At 42.7% G+C, this 22,469-nt stretch overlaps 1 protein-coding gene across 1 annotated transcript in view; it reads right to left on the bottom strand.

Moving 5' to 3' along the window:
- Nucleotides 1–4,239: 4,239 nt before the first annotated feature.
- LOC115149559 (asparagine--tRNA ligase, cytoplasmic-like) overlaps nucleotides 4,240–22,469 on the bottom strand; it is a 37,521-nt gene continuing 19,291 nt past the window's right edge. Inside the window, exons 10-15 of the mRNA XM_029692515.1 lie at nucleotides 21,934–22,133; nucleotides 21,439–21,574; nucleotides 20,474–20,587; nucleotides 19,939–20,070; nucleotides 13,751–13,882; nucleotides 4,240–4,900 (exon numbers count right to left, since the gene is read on the bottom strand). Of these exons, the coding sequence (XP_029548375.1) occupies nucleotides 4,769–4,900; nucleotides 13,751–13,882; nucleotides 19,939–20,070; nucleotides 20,474–20,587; nucleotides 21,439–21,574; nucleotides 21,934–22,133 (846 nt within the window). The 3' untranslated portion in view covers nucleotides 4,240–4,768. The remainder of the gene's footprint in view (nucleotides 4,901–13,750; nucleotides 13,883–19,938; nucleotides 20,071–20,473; nucleotides 20,588–21,438; nucleotides 21,575–21,933; nucleotides 22,134–22,469) is intronic.

Genomic DNA, 22,469 nt, shown 5'->3' with positions numbered 1-22,469 from the left:
GTTATATAGGATGGTGTGTATAGACAGTAGTTATATAGGATGGTGTGTATAGACAGTATAGACAGTAGTTATATAGGATGGTGTGTATAGACAGTAGTTATATAGGATTGTGTGTATAGACAGTAGTTATATAGGATGGTGTGTATAGACAGTAGTTATATAGGATGGTGTGTATAGACAGTAGTTATATAGGATGGTGTGAATAGACAGTATAGACAGTAGTTATATAGGATGGTGTGTATAGACAGTAGTTATATAGGATGGTGTGTATAGACAGTAGTTATATAGGATGGTGTGAATAGACAGTATAGACAGTAGTTATATAGGATGGTGTGTATAGACAGTATAGACAGTAGTTATATAGGATGGTGTGTATAGACAGTAGTTATATAGGATGGTGTGTATATACAGTAGTTATATAGGATGGTGTGTATAGACAGTAGTTATATAGGATGGTGTGAATAGACAGTAGTTATATAGGATGGTGTGTATAGACAGTAGTTATATAGGATGGTGTGTATAGACAGTATGGACAGTAGTTATATAGGATGGTGTGTATAGACAGTATAGACAGTAGTCATATAGGATGGTGTGTATAGACAGTAGTTATATAGGATGGTGTGTATAGACAGTAGTTATATAGGATGGTGTGTATAGACAGTAGTTATATAGGATGGTGTGTATAGACAGTATAGACAGTAGTTATATAGGATGGTGTGTATAGACAGTAGTTATATAGGATGGTGTGTATAGACAGTATGGACAGTAGTTATATAGGATGGTGTGTATAGACAGTAGTTATATAGGATGGTGTGTATAGACAGTAGTTATATAGGATGGTGTGTATAGACAGTATAGACAGTAGTTATATAGGATGGTGTGTATAGACAGTATGGACAGTAGTTATATAGGATGGTGTGTATAGACAGTATGGACAGTATGTGAATAGAAAAGGTGTGTACAGCAGTAGTTTTATTGGATGAACCATGACTAAAATTCAGTATATACACATCTGAAATCAGTATAACAGTATGTAAACATTAAAAGTGACTCGTGTTCCATGACAACCTACTGCGCATTCGTGAGGTATTCAGACACCTTGACCTGTTCCACATTTCGTTACGTTAAAGTCTTATTATAAAATTGATTGAAAAATGAATTGAATCACAAAAAGAAAACAGATTTTTAGAAGTGTTTGCAAAATGTATAAAAATAAATTAATAAAACAGAAGTACCTTATTTACGTAAGTATTCAGACCCTTTACCTTGACACTCGAAATTGAGCTCAGGTGCTTCCTGTTTCCATTGATTCCATTACAGTTGGTTTGTGATGTTATTCAAAGGCAGCTTTTCCAATTGAAACTTGCGCTTAAAATGAAAGGAAAACCAAGTTGATGATCTTCCCCGAAAGTGAACAGATGGAGTCACTTGCAGACTTGAACTATAAGCAAATTTATAGGTTCACCTCCTATAAATATCTTGGTATTTGTTTAGATGAAAAGCTGAATTTTAAATAGCACATTGATAACGTTACCAAGAAAATTGAAGCTAAAATTGGATTTCTATTTCAGGAACAAATCTTGCTTTTCAATGTTAGACAGAAAATCTTGTTCAAAGTATATATATATATATTTAAATCAGTGCTGGATGATGGTGATATTGTTTATATGCAGGCCTCAGCAAGTACCTTGAAAAAACAACAACTCTGGACACGGTGTATGATGGTGCTTTAACATCTATTACCAACGCTAGATCACTTACCCATCACTGTGATCTGTACGCTGTGGTGCAATGTACCTCTCTCTCCACCAGGAGGCGAAACCACCGCTACACTTTAATGTGTACAAAGCATTGATGGAACAACTGCCTTTGTTTCTCTGTTCCTTACTGACCAGATCAGTCACTCAATATAGTCTTCGTTCACAGTCGCTGCTGTCCTTGTCTGTTCCTCAAGGCTTTAACTGAGAAAGGGAAACATTTTTCCCATAATGCCCTTTCATCCTGGATCATGCTTCAAAATATATATTTTTTTTAAAGTTAGGGGAGTTGGTGTCCTTGCCTGTTTTTTAACACTCTGATCGACAACACTGTTTGAGATAAGTACAGTTGTTTCTAGTCTTCAACTGTATCTTTAACTTGTGACACTGTCTTTGGTGTGTATTTGGTATTTTTCTGTAATGTTTTATGGACACGCTGCCATTTCCCTGTTTTGCCTTCTTGCCAGGACGCCCTCGTAAAAGAGTTTTTTAACCTCACAGCGGGTTTACCTGGTTAAATAAAAAAATTAATGGATCATCCTTGAGATCATTCTCTACAACTTGATTGGAGTCCACCTATGGTAAATTATATTGATTGAACATGATTTGGAAAGGCAAACATGTTGACAGTGCATGTCAGAGCAAAAACCAAGCCCTGAGGTCGAAGGAATTGTCCGTAGAGCTCCGATACAGGATTGTGTCGAGGTACAGATCTGGGGAAGGGTACCAAAACATTTCTGCAGCATTGAAGGTCCCCAAGAACACAGTGGCCTCCATCATTCTTAAATGGAAGAAGTTTTGAAGCCCCAAGACTTTTCCTAGAGCTGGCTGCCCGGCCAAACTGAGCAATCGTGGGAGAAGGACATTGGTCAGGAAGGTGACCAAGAACCCGATGGTCACTGACAGAGTTCCTCTGTGGAGATGCAAGAACCTTCCAGAAGGACCACCACCTCAGAAGCACTCCACCAATCAGGCCTTTATGGTAGAGTGGCCAGATGGAAGCCATAATTTGCTTTGACTCGTGATCCATAGGCCTACATAAGCATTTGCAGGGGCACAGCAAAAAAGAAACTCAGCCAAGAATGAGGCAGTTCTTCACACTAAAATGTCTCACTCACTCGTGTTCTGACTGCTCCCTCTACACAGGCATCCTGAGTGTGCACACAAGCTCCAATTTAGGCCTACAGAAATACATCGAACTGATGGCATACACAAAATACATTTCTTGCCAAATGACAAGTTTAATCACAAATGTAAAAATGGGCTGGTTGATTGAAGTAGAGAAAGATGTTCCAACAATAAGCTGCAGTTTTGGAATAATTACATCACCGTTTATTCAAAATCCTAACGTCGCTGAGCCTCACATTAAACGGCTGTGTTTCCTGTAGCTGTGTTGTGTTGTAGTGGTGTGCACACTAAACGATGCAGCACACGACGGGGGTCACGCTACATTATTCTTCACTTGGTCATTATGATTCTCGATACCACGCGGTCTCACGAAAACAACGTGATTATTGGGCTTCCCGAGTGGCGCAGCGGTCTAAGGCACTGCATCTCAGTGCTAGAGGCGTCACTACAGAACCTGGTTCGATTCCAGGCTGTATCACAAAAGGGCCGTGATTGGGAGTCCAATAGGGCGGTGCTCAATTGGCCCATTATCGTTAGGTTTTGGCCTTCATTGTAAATAAGAATTTGTTCTTAACTGACTTGCCTAGTTAAATAAAGGATTGTATTTAACGTATCTACCAACGAGCTGTGGCTCAAAGCAGCCTCAAACGTTTTCAGTAAGACATTCGCGCTTGCCATACAGAGTTGAAATATCTAGCCGACATTTTTACTTGAATAGCATTGCTTTGGTTAAGGACAAGTACAAAAGCTTACTAGTTGTAGTTATCGCTCCTGCTACTCTACACATTCTGGGTGATGCGAAACAACGGCATCAGCCCATTGGCTTCTACTCTGGCGAGCTGTTATTGGTCCCCGTTCCCTCGTTCCCCGTTGGTCCCCGTCCCCGTTCTCAAAACGTGTCGTTGCACATCTCACACTACAAGAGTATTGAAGATTGTGCCGATAAAAATCAAACGTTTGAACATTTTGGGATGTCTGGGACTGAAAAAGAATAAAAAAAGAGAGAGATCCGTAGCCCTCATTTGAGTCACTGATCCACTCACATTAAACGAGCGTCGGTGACAGACGCGCGCCCCGAGTAGGCAACGACACGGGGATCGTCTCCGATGTCAAAAACGTGTCTGTCCGTGACAGCTAAATAAGCCTGGATTCGAACCAGGGTAGTAGTAGTAGTGACACTGAGATACAGTGCCTTAGACCGCTGCGCCACTCGGGAGCAAACATGACCTAAATGTTGATTGACTGACTTGGTCCCACATCCTCATCACTGTAGTCATGGGCCTACTATATTAGGTTATAGAGTTGGGACCCAGGCATGATGAACTCCCCACAGAAAAACATTCGAACAGCGTCATCGTAGTAGCACATACGGTATACATTTATTGGCAGACATATTGTATTTGCTGGACAGCATGAATTGCAAGTTGTCAAAAAACCCTTAAAATTAGTAGATTTGTGTCTCGTATCCTGAAATAATCCTCATCCTAATTGATATATTTCTTAATTCCATTCTTTTACTTTTAAGGTTGTGAATTGTTAGATATTGCTGCACTGTTAAGAGTTTCGCTACACCTGTAATAACATCTGCTAAACATTTGTACGTGACAAATAAAATGTGATTTGATTAATTAAGTGATGATTAATTAAGTGATTTCGTCTTTAGTTCTCAAGCGTTGTAAGTTGGTCTCCTGCTGTGTAATAGGATGATAGGCTTCATCCCAAATGGCACCCAAGTAGTGCACTACTTTTTTACCAGATTAATATGAACCCTGGTCAAAAGAAGTGCACTATACAGTGAATAAGTTGCCATTTGGGACGTAGCCTTGGTCTGTTTACAGTGCAATCTAGCTGCAGACAGAGGGCCAGGGCGGGTAGTTGGTAGTTTAGGGTCGGCAGCGCTGGATGAAGCGAGGGTAGAGACACACGTCTCTGATGTGGTGTCTGTTCAGCAGCCAGGTTAGAAACCTCTCCAAGCCCAGCCCGTAGCCACCATGGGGACAGGTCCCATACTTCCTCTGGAAGAGACAACAACGTTAAACATTAGTAACACAACTATACCATCCCAAACTACTCTCAACAGTTTGTGTGAAGGATGTGATCAGGACAACAGAAAAACAAGAATTTGACTAGTGGATAGGTCCGTTTCAATGATATAAGACATTATGAAACTGACAGCGTCGATGAATGCCCAAATCAGACTTGTCTCATTGTGTATTATTTCATCTGAGACGTATTGTGAAAGAGAAACGGTTTTTAAATCAAAAGTGGTGATTGTGAAACCAATGGAAACGGTAAACAGTTTTCCTTCAAATCACAGGAGAGGCGACGCAATGCAAGCTTCGCTTTTCCCAGGATGGTGGAGGTGGCAAATAAAACTCTCTCGAATTGGAGTAAACATTGTAGAGGTAAGATAACTAGGTAGCCAGGAATTAGACATGTTGTTGTTGCTGTGGATGACCTCAGCTGTCAGTATAGCCGTCTATTGCCCCGTTACATTTCATTACGCAGTACGTCATCTTCACGGAGTCTTGGCCCGCTACTGTAATTATTGTCATTATTTCACCACTACGGCCTATTTATTGCCTTTACCTCCCTAATCTTACTTCATTTGCACACACTGTACATATTTCTCTACTGTATTATTGACTGTATGTTTGTTTTATTCCATGTGTAACTCTGTGTTGTTATATGTTGTCAAACTGCTTTGTTTTATCTTGGCCAGGTCGCAATTGTAAATGAGAACTTGTTCTCAACTAACCTCCCTGGTTAAATAAAGGTGACATATAACTACTAAATACTTTACGGACAAGTGTAGTGTCTGTAATGCAAGATGGGGAGCACGTCTCTCGTTAGAGATCGCATTTATTTTTGGGAGATCTTTTCATTCAAGACAGGATAAGGTGATAAAACATTTGTTTAATTACTTCTTCCTCAACTTGTTTCTAACTTTATAGCAAGTCAAGCTAGCTTGACTTAATAATTGACCAAAAAAATAAAAACCACCATTACCATCACAATAAACTTAAAACGGGAGGCAACAGTCATGTAATATAAATTGGCTTGACAGCCAACATGTATGATTTAAGATTACTATTAAAATAGTACTCACTTATAGGAGTGGGTAGTTGTTCACAAGTTGCTAGCTATCCCATGAAGCCATCACTGAAAACCAGGTATTTTCATCCTGTGTGGTTTGGTAACTTCCTGTTCTTTAATTAAAGGACTACTGGGACTTGAAGACGACGAATCCAATTTGTTGCATTACCGCCACCTACTAGACTGGAGTACAACTCCCTTACACTTTGCTTGATAGATAAAATGTAATAAATAAATACCCTACCATCTAACACTACACTCACTAATTTCAAAATTGTATAAAATCTAATTAATACTACCCTATTCCACTAATTAAATGTATTTATTCCTACCTCATATTATCCTGAAAGGATGCGACATCACCACTTAACACACCCTGTAACTCTGCTGTCAAGTCTCGCACACCCAAATACCTCTCTGCAGCTGCCACCACAACCTCCATTTTCTGCGACTTCCATTCCACCCCTGCAGTACAATTGATAACCATTGCTATAAATGCTAAAAATCCAATCTTACTGAACCTTATATCACTTTTTGGCTTATCCGTCTGTACTGGTATATCTCTACTACTCCACCCCCTTAACACACCTTCCTCTACTTTCTTCACTGCCTCAGCATATGACAACTTCTGCACTACTCCATCCCTGGAAACCTCAACCTGCCTCTCTCTCACACGGGACATTTCTGATCCCCAGCTACATGGGCACCCCTACAATTAACACATTCCACTACTTTCCCCAGTACTACACATTCCTTTGTCTCGTGCCCTTCTGCACACTTCTGCACACCTTGGACCCTTCCCTCCTACACACTGCTGCCACTTGCCCATAAGCTTGGCACCTGTAACATCGTAATGTATTAGGCACATACACTCCTACAGGATAACTTGTATATCCTAACTTCACTTTGTCAGGCAAAGACTCAACTTCAAAACTCAAAACAGACAACGACTCTTCTGTTTCCTCACTCTCCCCACCCTGTCTGAGTCTCCCCACCCTGTCTGAGTCTCCCCACCCTGTCTGCATCGCATCAAACTACGAGCATCACAATACACCGGGAATCTTTCCCCTCAGCTGGTCAACCTTTATATTTACTGCTAACCCAGTTATCACTCATTTCATTGGTGCCCTTTTCTTGAGAGCGAAACAATTCACTTTTCTTGCCCCGATTTGTTTTACTCCCGAGAGCCTTCTCCCTCTGACCAGCGGAAACACAAACAATTATCACTAGACCATTTCTGGTTACCTTCACCAATTCCACAGCACCCAACTCTGTTTTTCCCCACCCACCGTGAAACCAGAAATGGATCAGCCAAAAGGTAAGACTTCACTCCTACTGTCACAGACTCATCTTTATCAAATCAAATGTATTTGTCACATACACATGGTTAGCAGGTGTTAATGCAAGTGTAGAGAAATGCTTGTATAAAAAAAGCAAAATACTGCATAGTTTCCTAGGAACGCGAAGCGAGGCGGCCATCTCTGTCGGCGCCGGAAGCTTTATCCTGACCCTCGGTGCAAGCCTTCGGGCTCTGATAACGTCACCTCACCTACCACCTCTGATACTTCGCCCTCATTCACTTCCATTTCTCCTCCTCCTGTCTTCAGCTCCCTCTGCTTACACTTTCTACCATTCTTCTTTAACAAACCATCTCCCTTTATTCACCATTCTAATCGACTCAAGCTCACCCTCTTCGTCCCTCGCTCTCCACTTTCATTCATTCCTCCTCCGTTTTGCCAAGTACACGTCTCCTCTTGATAATACTGCATTACTCCTAACACCCATCTCGTTCCCGCCTTCTCCAGGGACTCCATTTCCCCCTGAAGACGACGCAAAGTTTGAATAATTTCTTAGTATGCGGCGTCAGTCTTGCAACGAAGCCTTCGACCTCAAGGGGGCGTTGCATTTCCAGTCCGTTGTGGACGTCCCCATTGATATGAATGACACGTAACGGAGTGCTTATGGGGGTAATGTGAACTAGGCTTTTACAGTTTTTCACAAATTGTTTACACACTAAAATTGGAACTTGAAACACCAAAATCACCGAAACCTGAAACTCATGTAACAAATCGCTAAACCAAGTCTGCAAAATTGCAAGCACAATTCCTGCTTTACACTCAGTTTTCAATTCTATATCATACTTTTTGCAAAAAACACTACATTAGAGCAGTTCGCTACATTAGAGCAGAACATTCCAAATTAAAATCTCTTTTGTCCCTTTGGAAAGCAACGCCAATCACAATGTCAAGCTCTATACACCAAATTGGCAACACCGGGATGTTCATAGTAGTGTTGAGCACATCAGTGTGTAGGTTGGTAGACAGATCTATTCATATGACGTGTGTCAATTTGATGCAAAAAAAAAAAAAAACATTTTGGAAAGAGATGAAACAGTTTTGAATGCAGTGTTTGCTTTTGCTAGAGATTTGTAGATGTTTGTGGTTTTGCGTTTAGAGTTTTAGGAAAATGGCCCAAAGATTCAGCAAACATGTGTAAACGATTGTGGAAACGTTAGCCTAGTTTTCTAGCATGCTACCGTTAGCAAGCTATCCTTGCAGCTAAGTTAGCAAGCTATCCTTGCAGCTAAGTTAGCTACACGGCTAACCACCACCCGATGATAGCAAGGGGCCAGGGTTCCGGTCTGGAAGCACGCTTTTGACTACAGTATTGCTTCTGTACTGCAGTTTAACTGAATCATCGCTGAGAAAGACAATTCCTATCATATTTGTGCACAAAACATCCATTGTATTAATAAAATTGTCGCTTGAGGCTGATTTATTTATTTTTATTCCCATCACTCACAGCTGAAGATATTCACGTCATATTCCTGGAACAATGAGCCAGACGTTTCCCCCAGATGTATAAATCTGAAATATCCAGATGGCATTTCCATTCACCACTAAATATGGTGATGAGAGGAAGCACAGTGGGAGACGATGGATTTTGGCCAACATTTTGCAAATATTCGATCTCTAAGATTCTGTTCACAAAACTAGAATCTGTCCCTTTGCCACAGTACATTTTCTGTTGTAAATTAGCATTACATTAATCTAAAAGCCAGAGACTTAAGTCTAACTGTGCAAGTCTACACAATAGGTACAGCTAGACATGGAACTCATCAACATTTAGACAACTTTTTAAGTCTGAGAACATCTGACAAACTCACTTCAGTCTCCGTATCTGAGAATAACAACTATGGAAAGTCTGTGTTTGGGCTATTGTAATGTCATTGATATGATGAACTAATTTGCAGAAATGTTTAATTTGTCACTATACAGATTTGGTCTACCTAAAGCATCATCTTGACACAAAGATGATTTATTCTCCATCACTGACGCCCAAAAGGTCACAAGGTACAGGGGAGCTGGATGGGTACAATTCCTGTGTGTCAGACAAGATGGACTTGCTTCATTCCTTTCCATACATAAAGAAGCTGTCCCTCAAACTGAACACAAGCCTACCTGGCTTTTGTGAGCGTTGTCTTCGGCTGTTTTGGACTGCTCTTCACGACACAGTGAGCCAGAGTTATATTCAATCAAATTCACATGTTGATTTAAAACCTGTTTAATAACCCTTTATCATGGTTGGTGTCTTGATGGATTTGTCCAAAATCATGTGACAAAAAAACAATACTTGTGTATATTGTTGTTATATATTAAGCATCAGTTAAATTAGATAACTTGAACGAAGCACTGTAAACAACGCTTAATATTTTACCGCGAACACTGCAGCTCCTCTTTTAGGCCCACCCATTTGGAAGCCAGGCCCAGCCAATCAGAATTAGTTTTTCCCAACCAAAGGGCTTTAATACAGACATACTCTTCCCCATCTCTGACGATCCTGCAGGTGAAGGTCCTGGGCTGGCGTGGTTACACGTGGTCTGCAGTTGTGAGGCCGGTTGGACGTACTGCCAAATTCACTAAAACAACCTTGGAGGCGGCTTATGGTAGAGAAATTAATATAACATTTTCTGGTAACAGCTCTGGTGGATAATCTTGCAGTTAGCATGCCAACTGCACGCTCCCTCAAAACGTTAAGACCTCTGACATTGTGTTGTGTGACATTCTTTGGTCCCCAGCACAAGGTGCACCTGTGTAATAATCATGTTTAATTAGCTTATTGATATGCCACACCAGTCAGGTGGATGGATTATCTTGACAAAGAATAAAATGTTCACTAACAATTTTCTTTTGAGAAATAAGCTTTATGGAAAGCTTGGAAAATTGGAAAATTTCTGGGATTTTCTTTTTACAGCAATGAAACCAACACTTTACATGATGCGTTTATATTTTTGTTCAGTGTACAATGACATAAGACATTTAGTAGAAAGAAAACATTACCCTACCATGAAAAAAAAAAGTTTATTTTATAATTCTTCAAAGTAGCCACCCTTTGCCTTGATGACAGCTTTGCACACTCTTGGCTTTCTCTCAACCAGCTTCATGAGGAATGCTTTTCCAACAGTCTTGAAGGGGTTCCCACATATGTTGAGCACTTGTTGGCTGCTTTTCCTTCACTCTGTGGTCCAACTCATCCGAAACCATCTCAATTGGGTTGAAGTCGGGTGATTGTGGAGGCCAGGTCATCTGATGCAGCACTCCATCACTCTCCTTCTTGGTCAAATGTCCATTGCTCGTGTTTCTTGGCCAAAGCAAGTCTCTTCTTCTTATTGGTGTCCTTTAGTAGTGGTTTCTTTGCAGCAAATCGACCATGAAGGCCTGATTCACACAGTCTCCTCTGAACAGTTGATGTTGAGATGTGTCTGTTACTTGAACTGTGTGAAGCATTTATTTGGGCTGCAATTTCTGAGGCTGGTAACTCTAATGAAATTATCCTCTGCAGCAGAGGTAACTCTGAGTCTTCCTTTCCTGTGGTGGTCCTCATGAGAGCCAGTTTCATCATAGCGCTTGATGGTTTTTGCGACTGCACTTAAAGTTGTTAAGTGAAATACATTCTAGGTGACTACCTCATGAAGCTGGTTGAAAGAATGCCAAGAGTGTGCAAAGCTGTCATCAAGGTAAAGGGTGGCAACGTTGAAGAACCTAAAATATGTTTTGATTTCTTTATTCTACAATGTAGAAAATAATAAAAATAAAGAAAACCCTTCAATGAGTAGGTGAGACTTTTGACTTGCACTGTATATTTGGGGAGATTCTCCCATTCTTCTCTGCAGATCCTCTCAAGCTCTGTCAGGTTGGATGGGGAGCATTGCTGCACAGCTATTTTCAGGTCTCTCCAGAGATGTTTGATCGGGTTCAAGTCCGGGCTCTGGCTGGGCCACTCAAGGAGATTCAGAGACTTGTACCGAATCCAGTCCTGCGTTTTCTTGGTTGTGTGTTTAGGATCGTTGTCCTGTAGAAAGGTGAACCTTCACCCCAGTCTGAGGTCCAGAGCACTCTGGATCAGGTTTTCATCAAGGATCTCTCAGTACTTTGCTCCGTTCATCTTTCCCTCGATCCTGACTAGTCTCCCAGTCCCTGCCGCTGAAAAACATCCCCAAAGCATGATGCTGCCACCTCCATGCTTCACCGTAGGGATGGTATTGGCCAGGTGATGAGCGGTGCCTGGTTTCCTCCAGAGATGACTCTTGGCATTCAGGCCAGAGAGTTCAATGTTGTTTTCATCAGACCAGAGAATCATGTTTCTCATGGTCAGAGTCCTTTAGGTGCCTTTTGGCAAACTCCAAGCGGGCTGTCATGTGCCTTTTACTGAAGATTGGCTTCCGTCTGGCCATTCTACCATAAAGGCCTGATTGATTGAGTGCGGCAGAGATGGTTGTCCTTCTGGAAGGTTCTCCCATCTCCACAGAGAAACTCTGGAGCTCTGCCAGAGTGACCATCGGGTTCTTGATCACCTCCCTGACCAAGGCCCTTCTCCTCTGATTGCTCAGTTTGGCCAGACGGCCAGCTCTAGGAAGAGTCTTGGTGGTTCCAGACTTCTTCCATTTAAGAATGATGGAGGCCACTGTGTTCTTGGGGACCTTCAATGCTGCAGACATTTTACGGTACACTTACCCAGATCTGTACCTCGACACAATCTTGTCTCAGCGCTCTACGGACAATTCCTTCGACCTCATGGCTTGGTTTTTGCTCTGACATGCACTGTCAACTGTGGGACCTTATATAGACAGGTGTGTGCCTTTCCAAATCATGTCCAATGAATTGAATTTACCACAGGTGGTCTCCAATCCAGTTGTAGAAACATCTCAAGGATGATCAATGGAAACAGGATGCACCTGAACTCAATTTAGAGTCTCACAGCAAAGAGTCTGAATACTTATGTAAATAAGGTATTTCTGTTTTTATTTTTAATACATTTACAAAAATTTCTAAAAACCTGTTTTCGCTTTGTCATTACGGGTTAATGTGTGTAGATTGTTGATTGTTTTTTTTAATCCATTTTAGAATAAGGCTGTAACGTAACAACATTTGGGAAAAAAAAAAAAAAACATTTAAAAAGTGAAGTGTTGTGAATACTTCCCGAACGCTGTAAAGGAGTTATGGGCCAATTTACACACACACTCACACACACACACACACACACACACACACACACACACACACACACACACACACACACACACACACACACACACACACACACACACACACACACACACACACACACACACACACACACACACACACACACACACACACACACACACACACACACACACACACACACACACACACACACACACACACACACACACACACACACATATGCCCGGCCAAGTGTATAAATATAAATTCGCCCGTAACTCCAGCTTTACAGTATATATATTCACTCCTATTCCTCTAATGTAATCCCACATATGGAACTGCATGAAAGTCCTTCTTTCATTTTTCTTTCAAACCATTTAGAAAATCTGATCCCAAATCTCACACATCTAATGGAACATCTACAGCCCCCCCTTCTCTTTTTCCAGGGGGTTTGCTTTATGGATTTTGATTTCCATGATGTTCTGTTCTTGTTCTCTGTTCTTGCCTCCAGAACTAATTTGACATCAAATCTTTTTAGGTGTGTCCAATATGCCCTGGCACTCCACATTTGGCCTTGTATGGGTGAGTGAGTGAGTGAGTGAGTGAGTGAGTGAGTGAGTGAGTGAGTGAGTGAGTGGAGGAAAATAGCATTTATGGGTGATTTTTGTTTGTAATTGTAATCTTATAATTCATCAATACATAACGGCATTCAATGTTTAATTTATTTTCAAATATTAATAGTATCGACAAATCCTGTACATTAATTTACTCTTCCTTTTTAAATGTATTGCATGAAAACGATGGTGTAACAATGTTCATGTAACCTTAACGAAATTAGCTATAAATTGTCAATGTTTTTAATTTAAATGTAAAAATAACGAAAATTACTTTTAAAAATCGGAGTACCTTTTAAATGAGCTACTTTCAGTACTCTTTCCACCCTATACCGGGGGTTGGGTAGATGTGCATACCTGGTCAGTGCACCAGTATTTAGAGGGTAGGGTAGATGTACATACCTGGTCAGTGTACCAGTATTAGAGGGTAGGGTAGATGTGCATACCTGGTCAGTGTACCAGTATTTAGAGGGTAGGGTAGATGTACATACCTGGTCAGTGTACCAGTATTAGAGGGTAGGGTAGGTGTGCATACCTGGTCAGTGCACCAGTATTTAGAGGGTAGGGTAGATGTACATACCTGGTCAGTGTACCAGTATTTAGAGGGTAGGGTAGATGTACATACCTGGTCAGTGTACCAGTATTTAGAGGGTAGGGTAGAAGTACGTACCTGGTCAGTGTACCAGTAGTAAGGGGCTGGGTCAATGCCTTCCCTCTTGTATCCCTCCAGCAGTTCCTCAGCATCCCAGATCCTCATAGACCCTCCTACTATCTCTCCAACATTAGGCATCAGCACATCCACCTGGGGAGAGCAGCAGCAAGGACAACAATGAGTTATTTCACTGGAGAGAGGAGCGGCAGGGACAACAATGAGTTATTTCACTGGAGAGAGGAGCGGCAGGGACAACAATAACAGTTATTTCACTGGAGAGAGGAGCGGCAGGGACAACAATAACAGTTATTTCACTGGAGAGAGGAGCGGCAGGGACAACAATAACAGTTATTTCACTGGAGAGAGGAGCGGCAGGGACAACAATGAGTTATTTCACTGGAGAGAGGAGCGGCAGGGACAACAATAACAGTTATTTCACTGGAGAGAGGAGCGGCAGGGACAACAATAACAGTTATTTCACTGGAGAGAGGAGCGGCAGGGACAACAATGAGTTATTTCACTGGAGAGAGGAGCGGCAGGGACAACAATAACAGTTATTTCACTGGAGAGAGGAGCGGCAGGGACAGCAATAACAGTTATTTCACTGGAGAGAGGAGCGGCAGGGACAACAATAACAGTTATTTCACTGGAGAGAGGAGCGGCAGGGACAACAATGAGTTATTTCACTGGAGAGAGGAGCAGCAGGGACAACAATAACAGTTATTTCACTGGAGAGAGGAGCGGCAGGGACAACAATGAGTTATTTCACTGGAGAGAGGAGCGGCAGGGACAACAATGAGTTATTTCACTGGAGAGAGGAGCGGCAGGGACAACAATGAGTTATTTCACTGGAGAGAGGAGCAGCAGGGACAACAATAACAGTTATTTCACTGGAGAGAGGAGCGGCAGGGACAACAATGAGTTATTTCACTGGAGAGAGGAGCGGCAGGGACAACAATGAGTTATTTCACTGGAGAGAGGAGCGGCAGGGACAACAATGAGTTATTTCACTGGAGAGAGGAGCGGCAGGGACAACAATAACGATTAGTTATGTCACTGGGGAGGAAGAATAATCCTATAATAGAGGTTTTCGGGTGTAGTTTTTTTAAGGCCCATATTCAAAAAGTATTTCAGAGAAGCAGTGCTGATGTCTGTCCATATAATCTTACTCTTACAAGAGTGACTGCGGATCTGACTTTTCTGGACCCCTCTTCCCGACAGCTAAAGGTCCCGAAGCTTCTGCACATGTGCGGGATTCTGTGCTACTCGTAGAGAAACAGGCAACTCTGGTGAATGGTGGTAGTTTAATAAAATGTTAGATCAAAGCTGAATCAATCTATTCAAGATCAGATAATGATAGTCTTCTACATAACAGAATCAAATATACAGTAAAGGCATAGTATAATGTTACTGTAGGACAAACACCTGCTCATGTTTTTATGAGATTTTAAGATAATATGGAATGGTGAGATTTTTCCTCATTTGATTGAAACTAAAACATAGCTATAACCCTGTAGAGTCTAAAAATCTAAAGGAAGTTCTGAAGTGTCTGTCCTATATCAGAGATATAAGAAAGATCATGAAAGATACATACATAAAATATATATATATATTTTATCTTGTTGGGGGGGTGGTATTTAACCCCTTATTTTAGGCACTAAACTCTCTCCATATACAGTGCATTCATAAAGTACTCAGATCCCTTGACCTTTTCCCCAAAAAATGACTTTACAGCCTTATTCTAATGGATTAAATTGCCCCCCCCCCCCCAATCTACACACAATACCCCATAATGACAAAGCAAAAACAGGTTTTTAGAAATGTTTGCAGATTAAGGATGGTGCTTCAACAGAGATGGTGCCAGGTTTCCTCCAGATGTGACTCTTGGCATTTTGGCCAAAGAGTTCAATCTAAGTTTCATCTCAGGTACCTTTTTGGCGAACTCTAAGTGGGCTGTCATGTACCTTTTTACTGAGGAGTGGCTTCCGTCTGGCCCCTCTACCATAAAAGCCTGATTGGTGGTGTGCTGCAGAGAAGGTTGTCCTTCTGGAAGATTCTCCCATCTCCACAGAGGAACTCTGGAGCTCTGTCAGAGTGACCATCGGCTTCTTGTTCACCTCCCTGAACAAGGCCCTTCTCCCCGATTGCTCAGTTTGGCCGGGTGGCCTGCTCTAGGAAGAGTCTTGGTGGTTCCAAACTTCTTCCACTGTGTTCTTGGGGACCTTCAATGCTGCAGAACGTTTTTTTTACCCTTCCCCAGATCTGTGCCTCGACACAATCCTGTCTGAGCTCTACAGACAATTCCTTCAACCTCATGGCTTGGTTTTTGCTCTGACATGCATTGTCAATTCTAGGACCTTATATAGACAGGTGTGTGCCTTTCCAAATCATGTCCAATCAATTGAAATTACCACAGGTGGACTCCAATCAAGTTGTAGAAACATCTCAAGGATGATCAATGGAAACAGGATGCATCTCAAATCAAATCAAATGTTATTAGTCAAATGCGCCGAATACAACAGACCTTACAGTGAAATGCTTACTTACAAGCCCTTAACCAACAATGCAGTGAAAAAAAATATGGATCTGAATAAGAAATAAAAGTAACAAGTAATTAAAGAGCAGCAGTAAAATAACAATAGCCAGACTATATACAGGGGGTACCGATACAGAGTTATTAAAGTGCCTATGCATAGATGACAACAGAGTAGCAGCGATGTAAAAAGGAGGGGCAAATAATCTGGGTAGCCATTTGATTAGGTGTTCAGGAGTCTTATGGCTTGGGGGTAGAAGCTGTTTAGAAGCTTCTTGGACCTAGACTTGGCGCTCCGGTACCGCTTGCCTTGCGGTAGCAGAGAGAACACTATGTCTGGGGTGACTGGAGTCTTTGAGAATTTCTAGGGCCTCCCTCTGACACCACCTGGTATAGAGGTCCTGGATGACAGGAAGCTTGGCCCCAATGATGTACTGGGCCGTTTGTACTACCCTCTGTAGTGCCTTGCGGTTGGAGTTGCCATACCAGGCAGTGATGCAACCAGTCAGGATGCTCTCGATGGTGCAGCTGTAGAACCTTTTGAGGATCTGAGGACCCATGCCAAATCTTTTCAGTCTCCTGAGGGGAAATAGGTTTTGTCGTGCCCTCTTCACGACTGTCTTGGTGTGCTTGGACCATGTTAGTTTGTTGGTGATGTGGACACCAAGGAACTTGAAGCTCTCAACCTGCTCCACTGCAGCCCCATCGATGAGAATGGGGGTGTGCTCGGTCCTCCTTTTCCTGTAGTCCACAATCATCTCCTTTGTCTTGATCACATTGAGAGGTTGTCCTGGCACCACACAGCCAGGTCTCTGACCTCCTCCCTATAGGATGTCTCGTTGTTGTTGGTAATCAGGTCTATCACTGTTGTGTCATCGGCAAACTTGATGATTGAGTTGGAGTCGTGCTTGGCCACTCAGTCATGAGTGAACAGGGAGTACAGGAGGGTACTGAGCACGCACCCCTGAGGGGCCGTGTTCAGGATCAGCGTGGCAGATGTGTTGTTACCTACCCTTACCACCTGGGGGCGGCCCGTCAGGAAGTCCAGGATCCAGTTGCAGAGGGAGATGTTTAGTCCCAGGGTCCTTAGCTTAGTGATGAGCTTTGAGGGCACTATGGTGTTGAATGCTGAGCTGTAGTCAATGAATAGCATTCTCACATAGGTGTTCCTTTTGTCCAGGTGGGAAAGGCCAGTGTGGACTGCAATAGAGATTGAATCATCTGTGAATCTGTTGGGGCGGTATGCAAATTTGAGCGGGTCTAGGGTTTCTGGGATAATGGTGTTGATGTGAGCCATGACCAGCCTTTTGAAGCATTTCATGGCTACAGATGTGAGTGCTACGGGTCGGTAGTCATTTAGGCAGGTTACCTTAGTGTTCTTGGGCACAGGGACAATACTGGTCTGCTTAAAACATGTTGGTATTACAGACTCGGACAGGGAGAGGTTGTAAGTGTCAGTGAAGACACTTGCCAGTTGGTCAGCGCATGCTCGCAGTACACGTCCTGGTAATCCGTCTGGCCCTGCGGCCTTGTGAATGTTGACCTATTTAAAGGTCTTACTCACATCGGCTGCGGAGAGCGTGATCACACAGTCTTCCAAAACAGCTGATGCTCTCATGCACGTTTCAGTGTTATGTGCCTCGAAGCGAGCATAGAAGTTGTTTAGCTCGTCTGGTAAGCTTGTGTCATTGGGCAGCTCTCGTCTGTAATGATTTGCAAGCCCTGCCACATCCGACAAGCGTCAGAGCCGGTGTAGTACGATTCGATCTTAGTCCTGTATTGACGCTTTGCCTGTTTGATGGCTCGTCGGAGGGCATAGCGGGAATTCTTATAAGCGTCCGGGTTAGAGTCCCACAACTTGAAGTGACAGCTCTAGCCTTTAGCTCAGTGCAGATCCTCCTGATTCTTGCTTATAAGCAGGAATCAGGAGGTTGGAATTATGGTCAGATTTGCCAAATGGAGGGTCGAGGGCGAGCTTTGAATGCGTCTGTGGGTGTGGAGTAAAGGTGGTCCAGAGTTTTTTTTCTCCTGTGGTTGCACATTTAACATGCTGATAGAAATTTGGTGAAACGGATTTAAGTTTCCCTGCATTAAAGTCCCCGGCTACTCGGAGCGCTGCCTGTGGGTGAGTGTTTTCTTGTTTGCTTATGGCGGAATACAGCTCATTCAATGCTGTCTTAATGCCTCTGACTGTGGGTGTTATGTAAACAGATACGAAAAATACAGATAAACTCTAGGTAGGTACTGTTGTCTACAGTTTATCATGAGGTACTCTACCTCGGGCGAGCAATAGCGCGAGACTTCCTTAGATATTGTGCACCAGCTGTTATTTACAAAAATACATAATCCACCACCCCTGGTCTTACCAGACGCTGCTGTTCTATCCTGCCGGTGCAGAGTACAACCAGCCAGCTGTATGTTGATAATGTCGTCGTTCAGCCACGACTCCGTGAAGCTTAAGATATTACAGTTTTGAATGTCCCGTTGGTAGTTTAACCTTCCGCGTAGGTCATCGATTTTATTGTCCAAAGATTGCATGTTTGCTAGCAGAATGGAAGGAAGTAGGGGTTTATTTGATCGCTTACGAATTCTCAGAAGGCAGCCCGCCCTCTGGCCCCTTTTTCTACCGCCTCCTCTTCACGCAAATCACGGGGATCTGGGCCTGTTCCCGAGAAAGCAGCATATCGTTGGCATCGGGCTCGTCAGACTCGTTAAAGGAAAAAAAGGATTCTGCCAGTCCGTGGTGAGTAATCACAGTCCTGATGTCCAGAGATCAATTTCAAGTCTCATAGCAAAAGGGTCTGAATACTTTCGTAAATAAGGTATTTCTGCTTAGAATTTTGTATAAAATGTACATAAAAAACTGTTTGTGCTTTGTCATTATGGGGTACGGTGTGTGTATAGACTGATGAACAAAAATGTTTTTATCCATTTTAGAATAAGGCTGTAATGTAACAACATTTGAAAAAAGTCAAGGAATCTGAATACTTTCCGAATGCACTGTATACTTCCTCTCATTTTAAAACTGGTACCCGGCTACCTTCAGACTAGTCTTATAAGGCTTGTGGGGGGTCGTAGAGCCAAACGGAGTACACCATCGTGTTTAAGAGAGTCATCTTTCGTGGGGGGGGGTCATAATAGTTTGTAGACCAAACCGTTCGGATGCTACATAAGTTTTAGTGAGAAGACCCGATTTTCAGGATGACAAACACCGCTCTAGCTTGGGGACCGAGTTTGGGAGACGCATCTCCGGGGCCGCAGACATCGACTCGAAGAAGATCTAAATGCCCTCCATGAAATTGACTGAGATCAAATAGTTGGTCTGCAGATGGACGTGTCAAACTGTAAAACTGTGAAAGGAGGGTGACTACAAAAATATGTGAAGTAGAGGTAAAGAAACACAGAATGTGATACAGATCAGCTCTGGTGGAAAGGGATCCAGGGGGGCGGGGCGGTTACCTATGGATCCGCAGCCTTTGCCTATTCAGTATGAACTAAAATGCAAAACTGATTCTAGACCAGAACTCTGGGACATTTTTTTGAATACAGGCCCTGGAAAAGGGTGATGGTTTGGGTGAGGTGAGCTCTGATGTAAGGTAGATGAAGATGCTGTTTTTTTCAGGTCTGGGTGATGGTTTCCGTGACGTAAGCTCTCTGCTGGTCAGGGACTCACCGACTCAGTGAGGCGTCGGTCCTCAGGACAGCGCTGCATGTAGAAGGACTTGATCTCAGCAGGGAAGCGGCACAGCAGGATGGTCTCACCGATGGCATCAGTCATCAGCCTCTCTGGGGCCTCTGGGATGTCCTGAAACAAAAGGAGGGAGAGGGGTTTTATAACACATCACAATTAAAAACAGGAGCTGGACGAAGAGAAGGTCCACTGAACAATACATTGATGAGTAGGTAAACAGTTGGAGGCCATTTTCTCCCCCCCCTTCTCTTTGTGTATCTGTGCCAGTCTCCTCAACACAGATTAAACCTAGTGCTAGACTAAGAACCATATTAAAGTAGCAGTAATCCAGGACTAGACACAATCTGTGCCCAGGAAACCAGCACTAAATGTCCTAAAAACACAAACACAGGTTCATGCTAGCCAAAGATTATTTCTGGAGAGAGATAGTGATTAGACGGAGTGATTATAATTGACTGTGGTTCATGCCGACCCTAAACCATTAGTCAAATGTAATTTATTCATAGTGAAAATGTACCTCTCCGAACTCATAGTATTTCCCATCATCCTTTTTGATGTCATGCTCCTTCAGCCAGATGATGGCATCAGAGTAGTTGATCCTCTTGAAGGGCCTCTTGGGGGGCTTGAAGTCCTGGGGTTGAAAAATATGGTAAAAGACAGACCACATAAAATCGGGTTCAGATTTTCACCACCACACTAAGGATTTGAAGGAGGCGTTTTGAATGAGGTCAAAAAGGAAATTTGAATCTCAAATAGAAAAACATTTTTTTGAGATGAAATCTTTAAGAGTACATGTACCTCAGTGATCAAGACCACGGGGGGGAGAGAAAGAGAAAGAGAGAGAAAGAAAGAGAGAAAGAGAGAAAGAGACTCCAGCCACCCAAGTCATAGACTGTTCTCTCTGCTATCACATGGCAAGTGGTACCAATGCACCAAGTCTGGAACCAATAGGACCAACCCTGAACAGCTTCTATCCCATCCCACCCCGCCCCAACACACACATACTACATACACCCTCGAATACTGACGGCACACACACTTTCACACTCACCACATACGCTGCTGCTACTGTTTATCATCCATCCTGTTGCCTAGTCACTTTACCCCTACCTATATGTACATATCTACCACAATTACCTGGTACCCCTGCACATCGACTCGGTACTGTTACTTCATGTATGTATGTATGTATGTATGTATGTATGTATGTATGTATGTATGTATGTATGTATGTATATATATATATATATATATATATATGTCATCTCATTTTTACTCACGATTGTTATTCACTGTATTTATTCCTCGTGTCACTATTTCTATGTTATTATTTCATCTTATCTTTCTCTCTACGTTGTTGAAAAAGGACCCGTAAGTATTTCACTGTTAGTCTACACCTGCTGTCTACAAAGCATGTGACAAAATATAACATTTGTGAGAGAGAATAGCTGCAAGGAGCTCCTTATAAACCATCAGACGTACAGGGTTGACTTGGTAGAGTAGAGAAGCAGCAGGAGACTTCAGGACTCTGTCCACCACATCACACACCAGATCCTCCAGCCTGCTCAGCAGGTCCTCATAGGTCATGAAGGGGCACTCTGCCTCTATGTGAGTGTACCTACACAGGGAGGGAGGGAGGGAGGGAGGGAGGGAGGGAGGGAGGGAGGGAGGGAGGGAGGAACATAGGGTCGTACTATGGTAAACAAACAGAACTAGAGGATTTCCTGAGAATATACTGTAGAATGAAGGTATTTTGCCATCAGAATACTGTAGATTAAATAATACATTGTTCTAGGTCACGTTCATTAGCGAACGCAATGAAAAAAACTCTTCTTTTTTTTTTTAAATGCTTTGCATCGGAAAACAAAACAAAAGTGAATGTTTCTTATTGTACAAGTTCAGGTATTCCCTCCATGCTATAGTGCACATTGGGTGCCCTAATGAATACCTCCATTCCACTCCAGTACGACTACTCACTCAGACAGATGCCTGCGGGTACGGGACTGCTCTGCGCGGTAGGACTGAGCGATACAGAAGGTGTCTCCCAGAGCAGGGATGCAGGTCTCCAGGTAGAGTTGAGAGGACTGGGTCAGGAACGCCTCCTCCCCAAAGTAGTTCAGGTTGAACAGGGTGGAACCTCCCTCCACCTGGGTCTGCACCAGGGTGGGTGGGGTGATCTGTGGGAAAACAAACAAACACAAAAACATAGCTTTAGAATGGCTTTACATTTACAAAGAGATCATTCTATACATATACAATACTGTTCAAAAGTGGGAAAAAAAAAAAGAAAAAGTAAATGACTATTGTAGCTGGAAACTGATGATTTTTTAAATGAAATATCTACATAGGCTCATTATCAGCAACTCCTGTGTTACAGAAACAAAGACCTTTCTTCTGAAAGGCCAGCATCCCGGAGTCGCCTCTTCACTGTTCACGTTGAGACTGGTGTTTTGCGGGTACTATTTAATGAAGCTGCCAGTTGAGAACTTGAGAGGCGTCTGTTTTTCAAACTA

The sequence above is a fragment of the Salmo trutta genome, chromosome 15 (genome assembly GCF_901001165.1).
Source record: "Salmo trutta chromosome 15, fSalTru1.1, whole genome shotgun sequence".
Lineage (NCBI taxonomy): Eukaryota > Metazoa > Chordata > Actinopteri > Salmoniformes > Salmonidae > Salmo > Salmo trutta.
The sequence above is the reverse complement of the archived record's forward strand: the minus strand, read 5'-3'. Positions and strand labels throughout refer to the sequence as shown.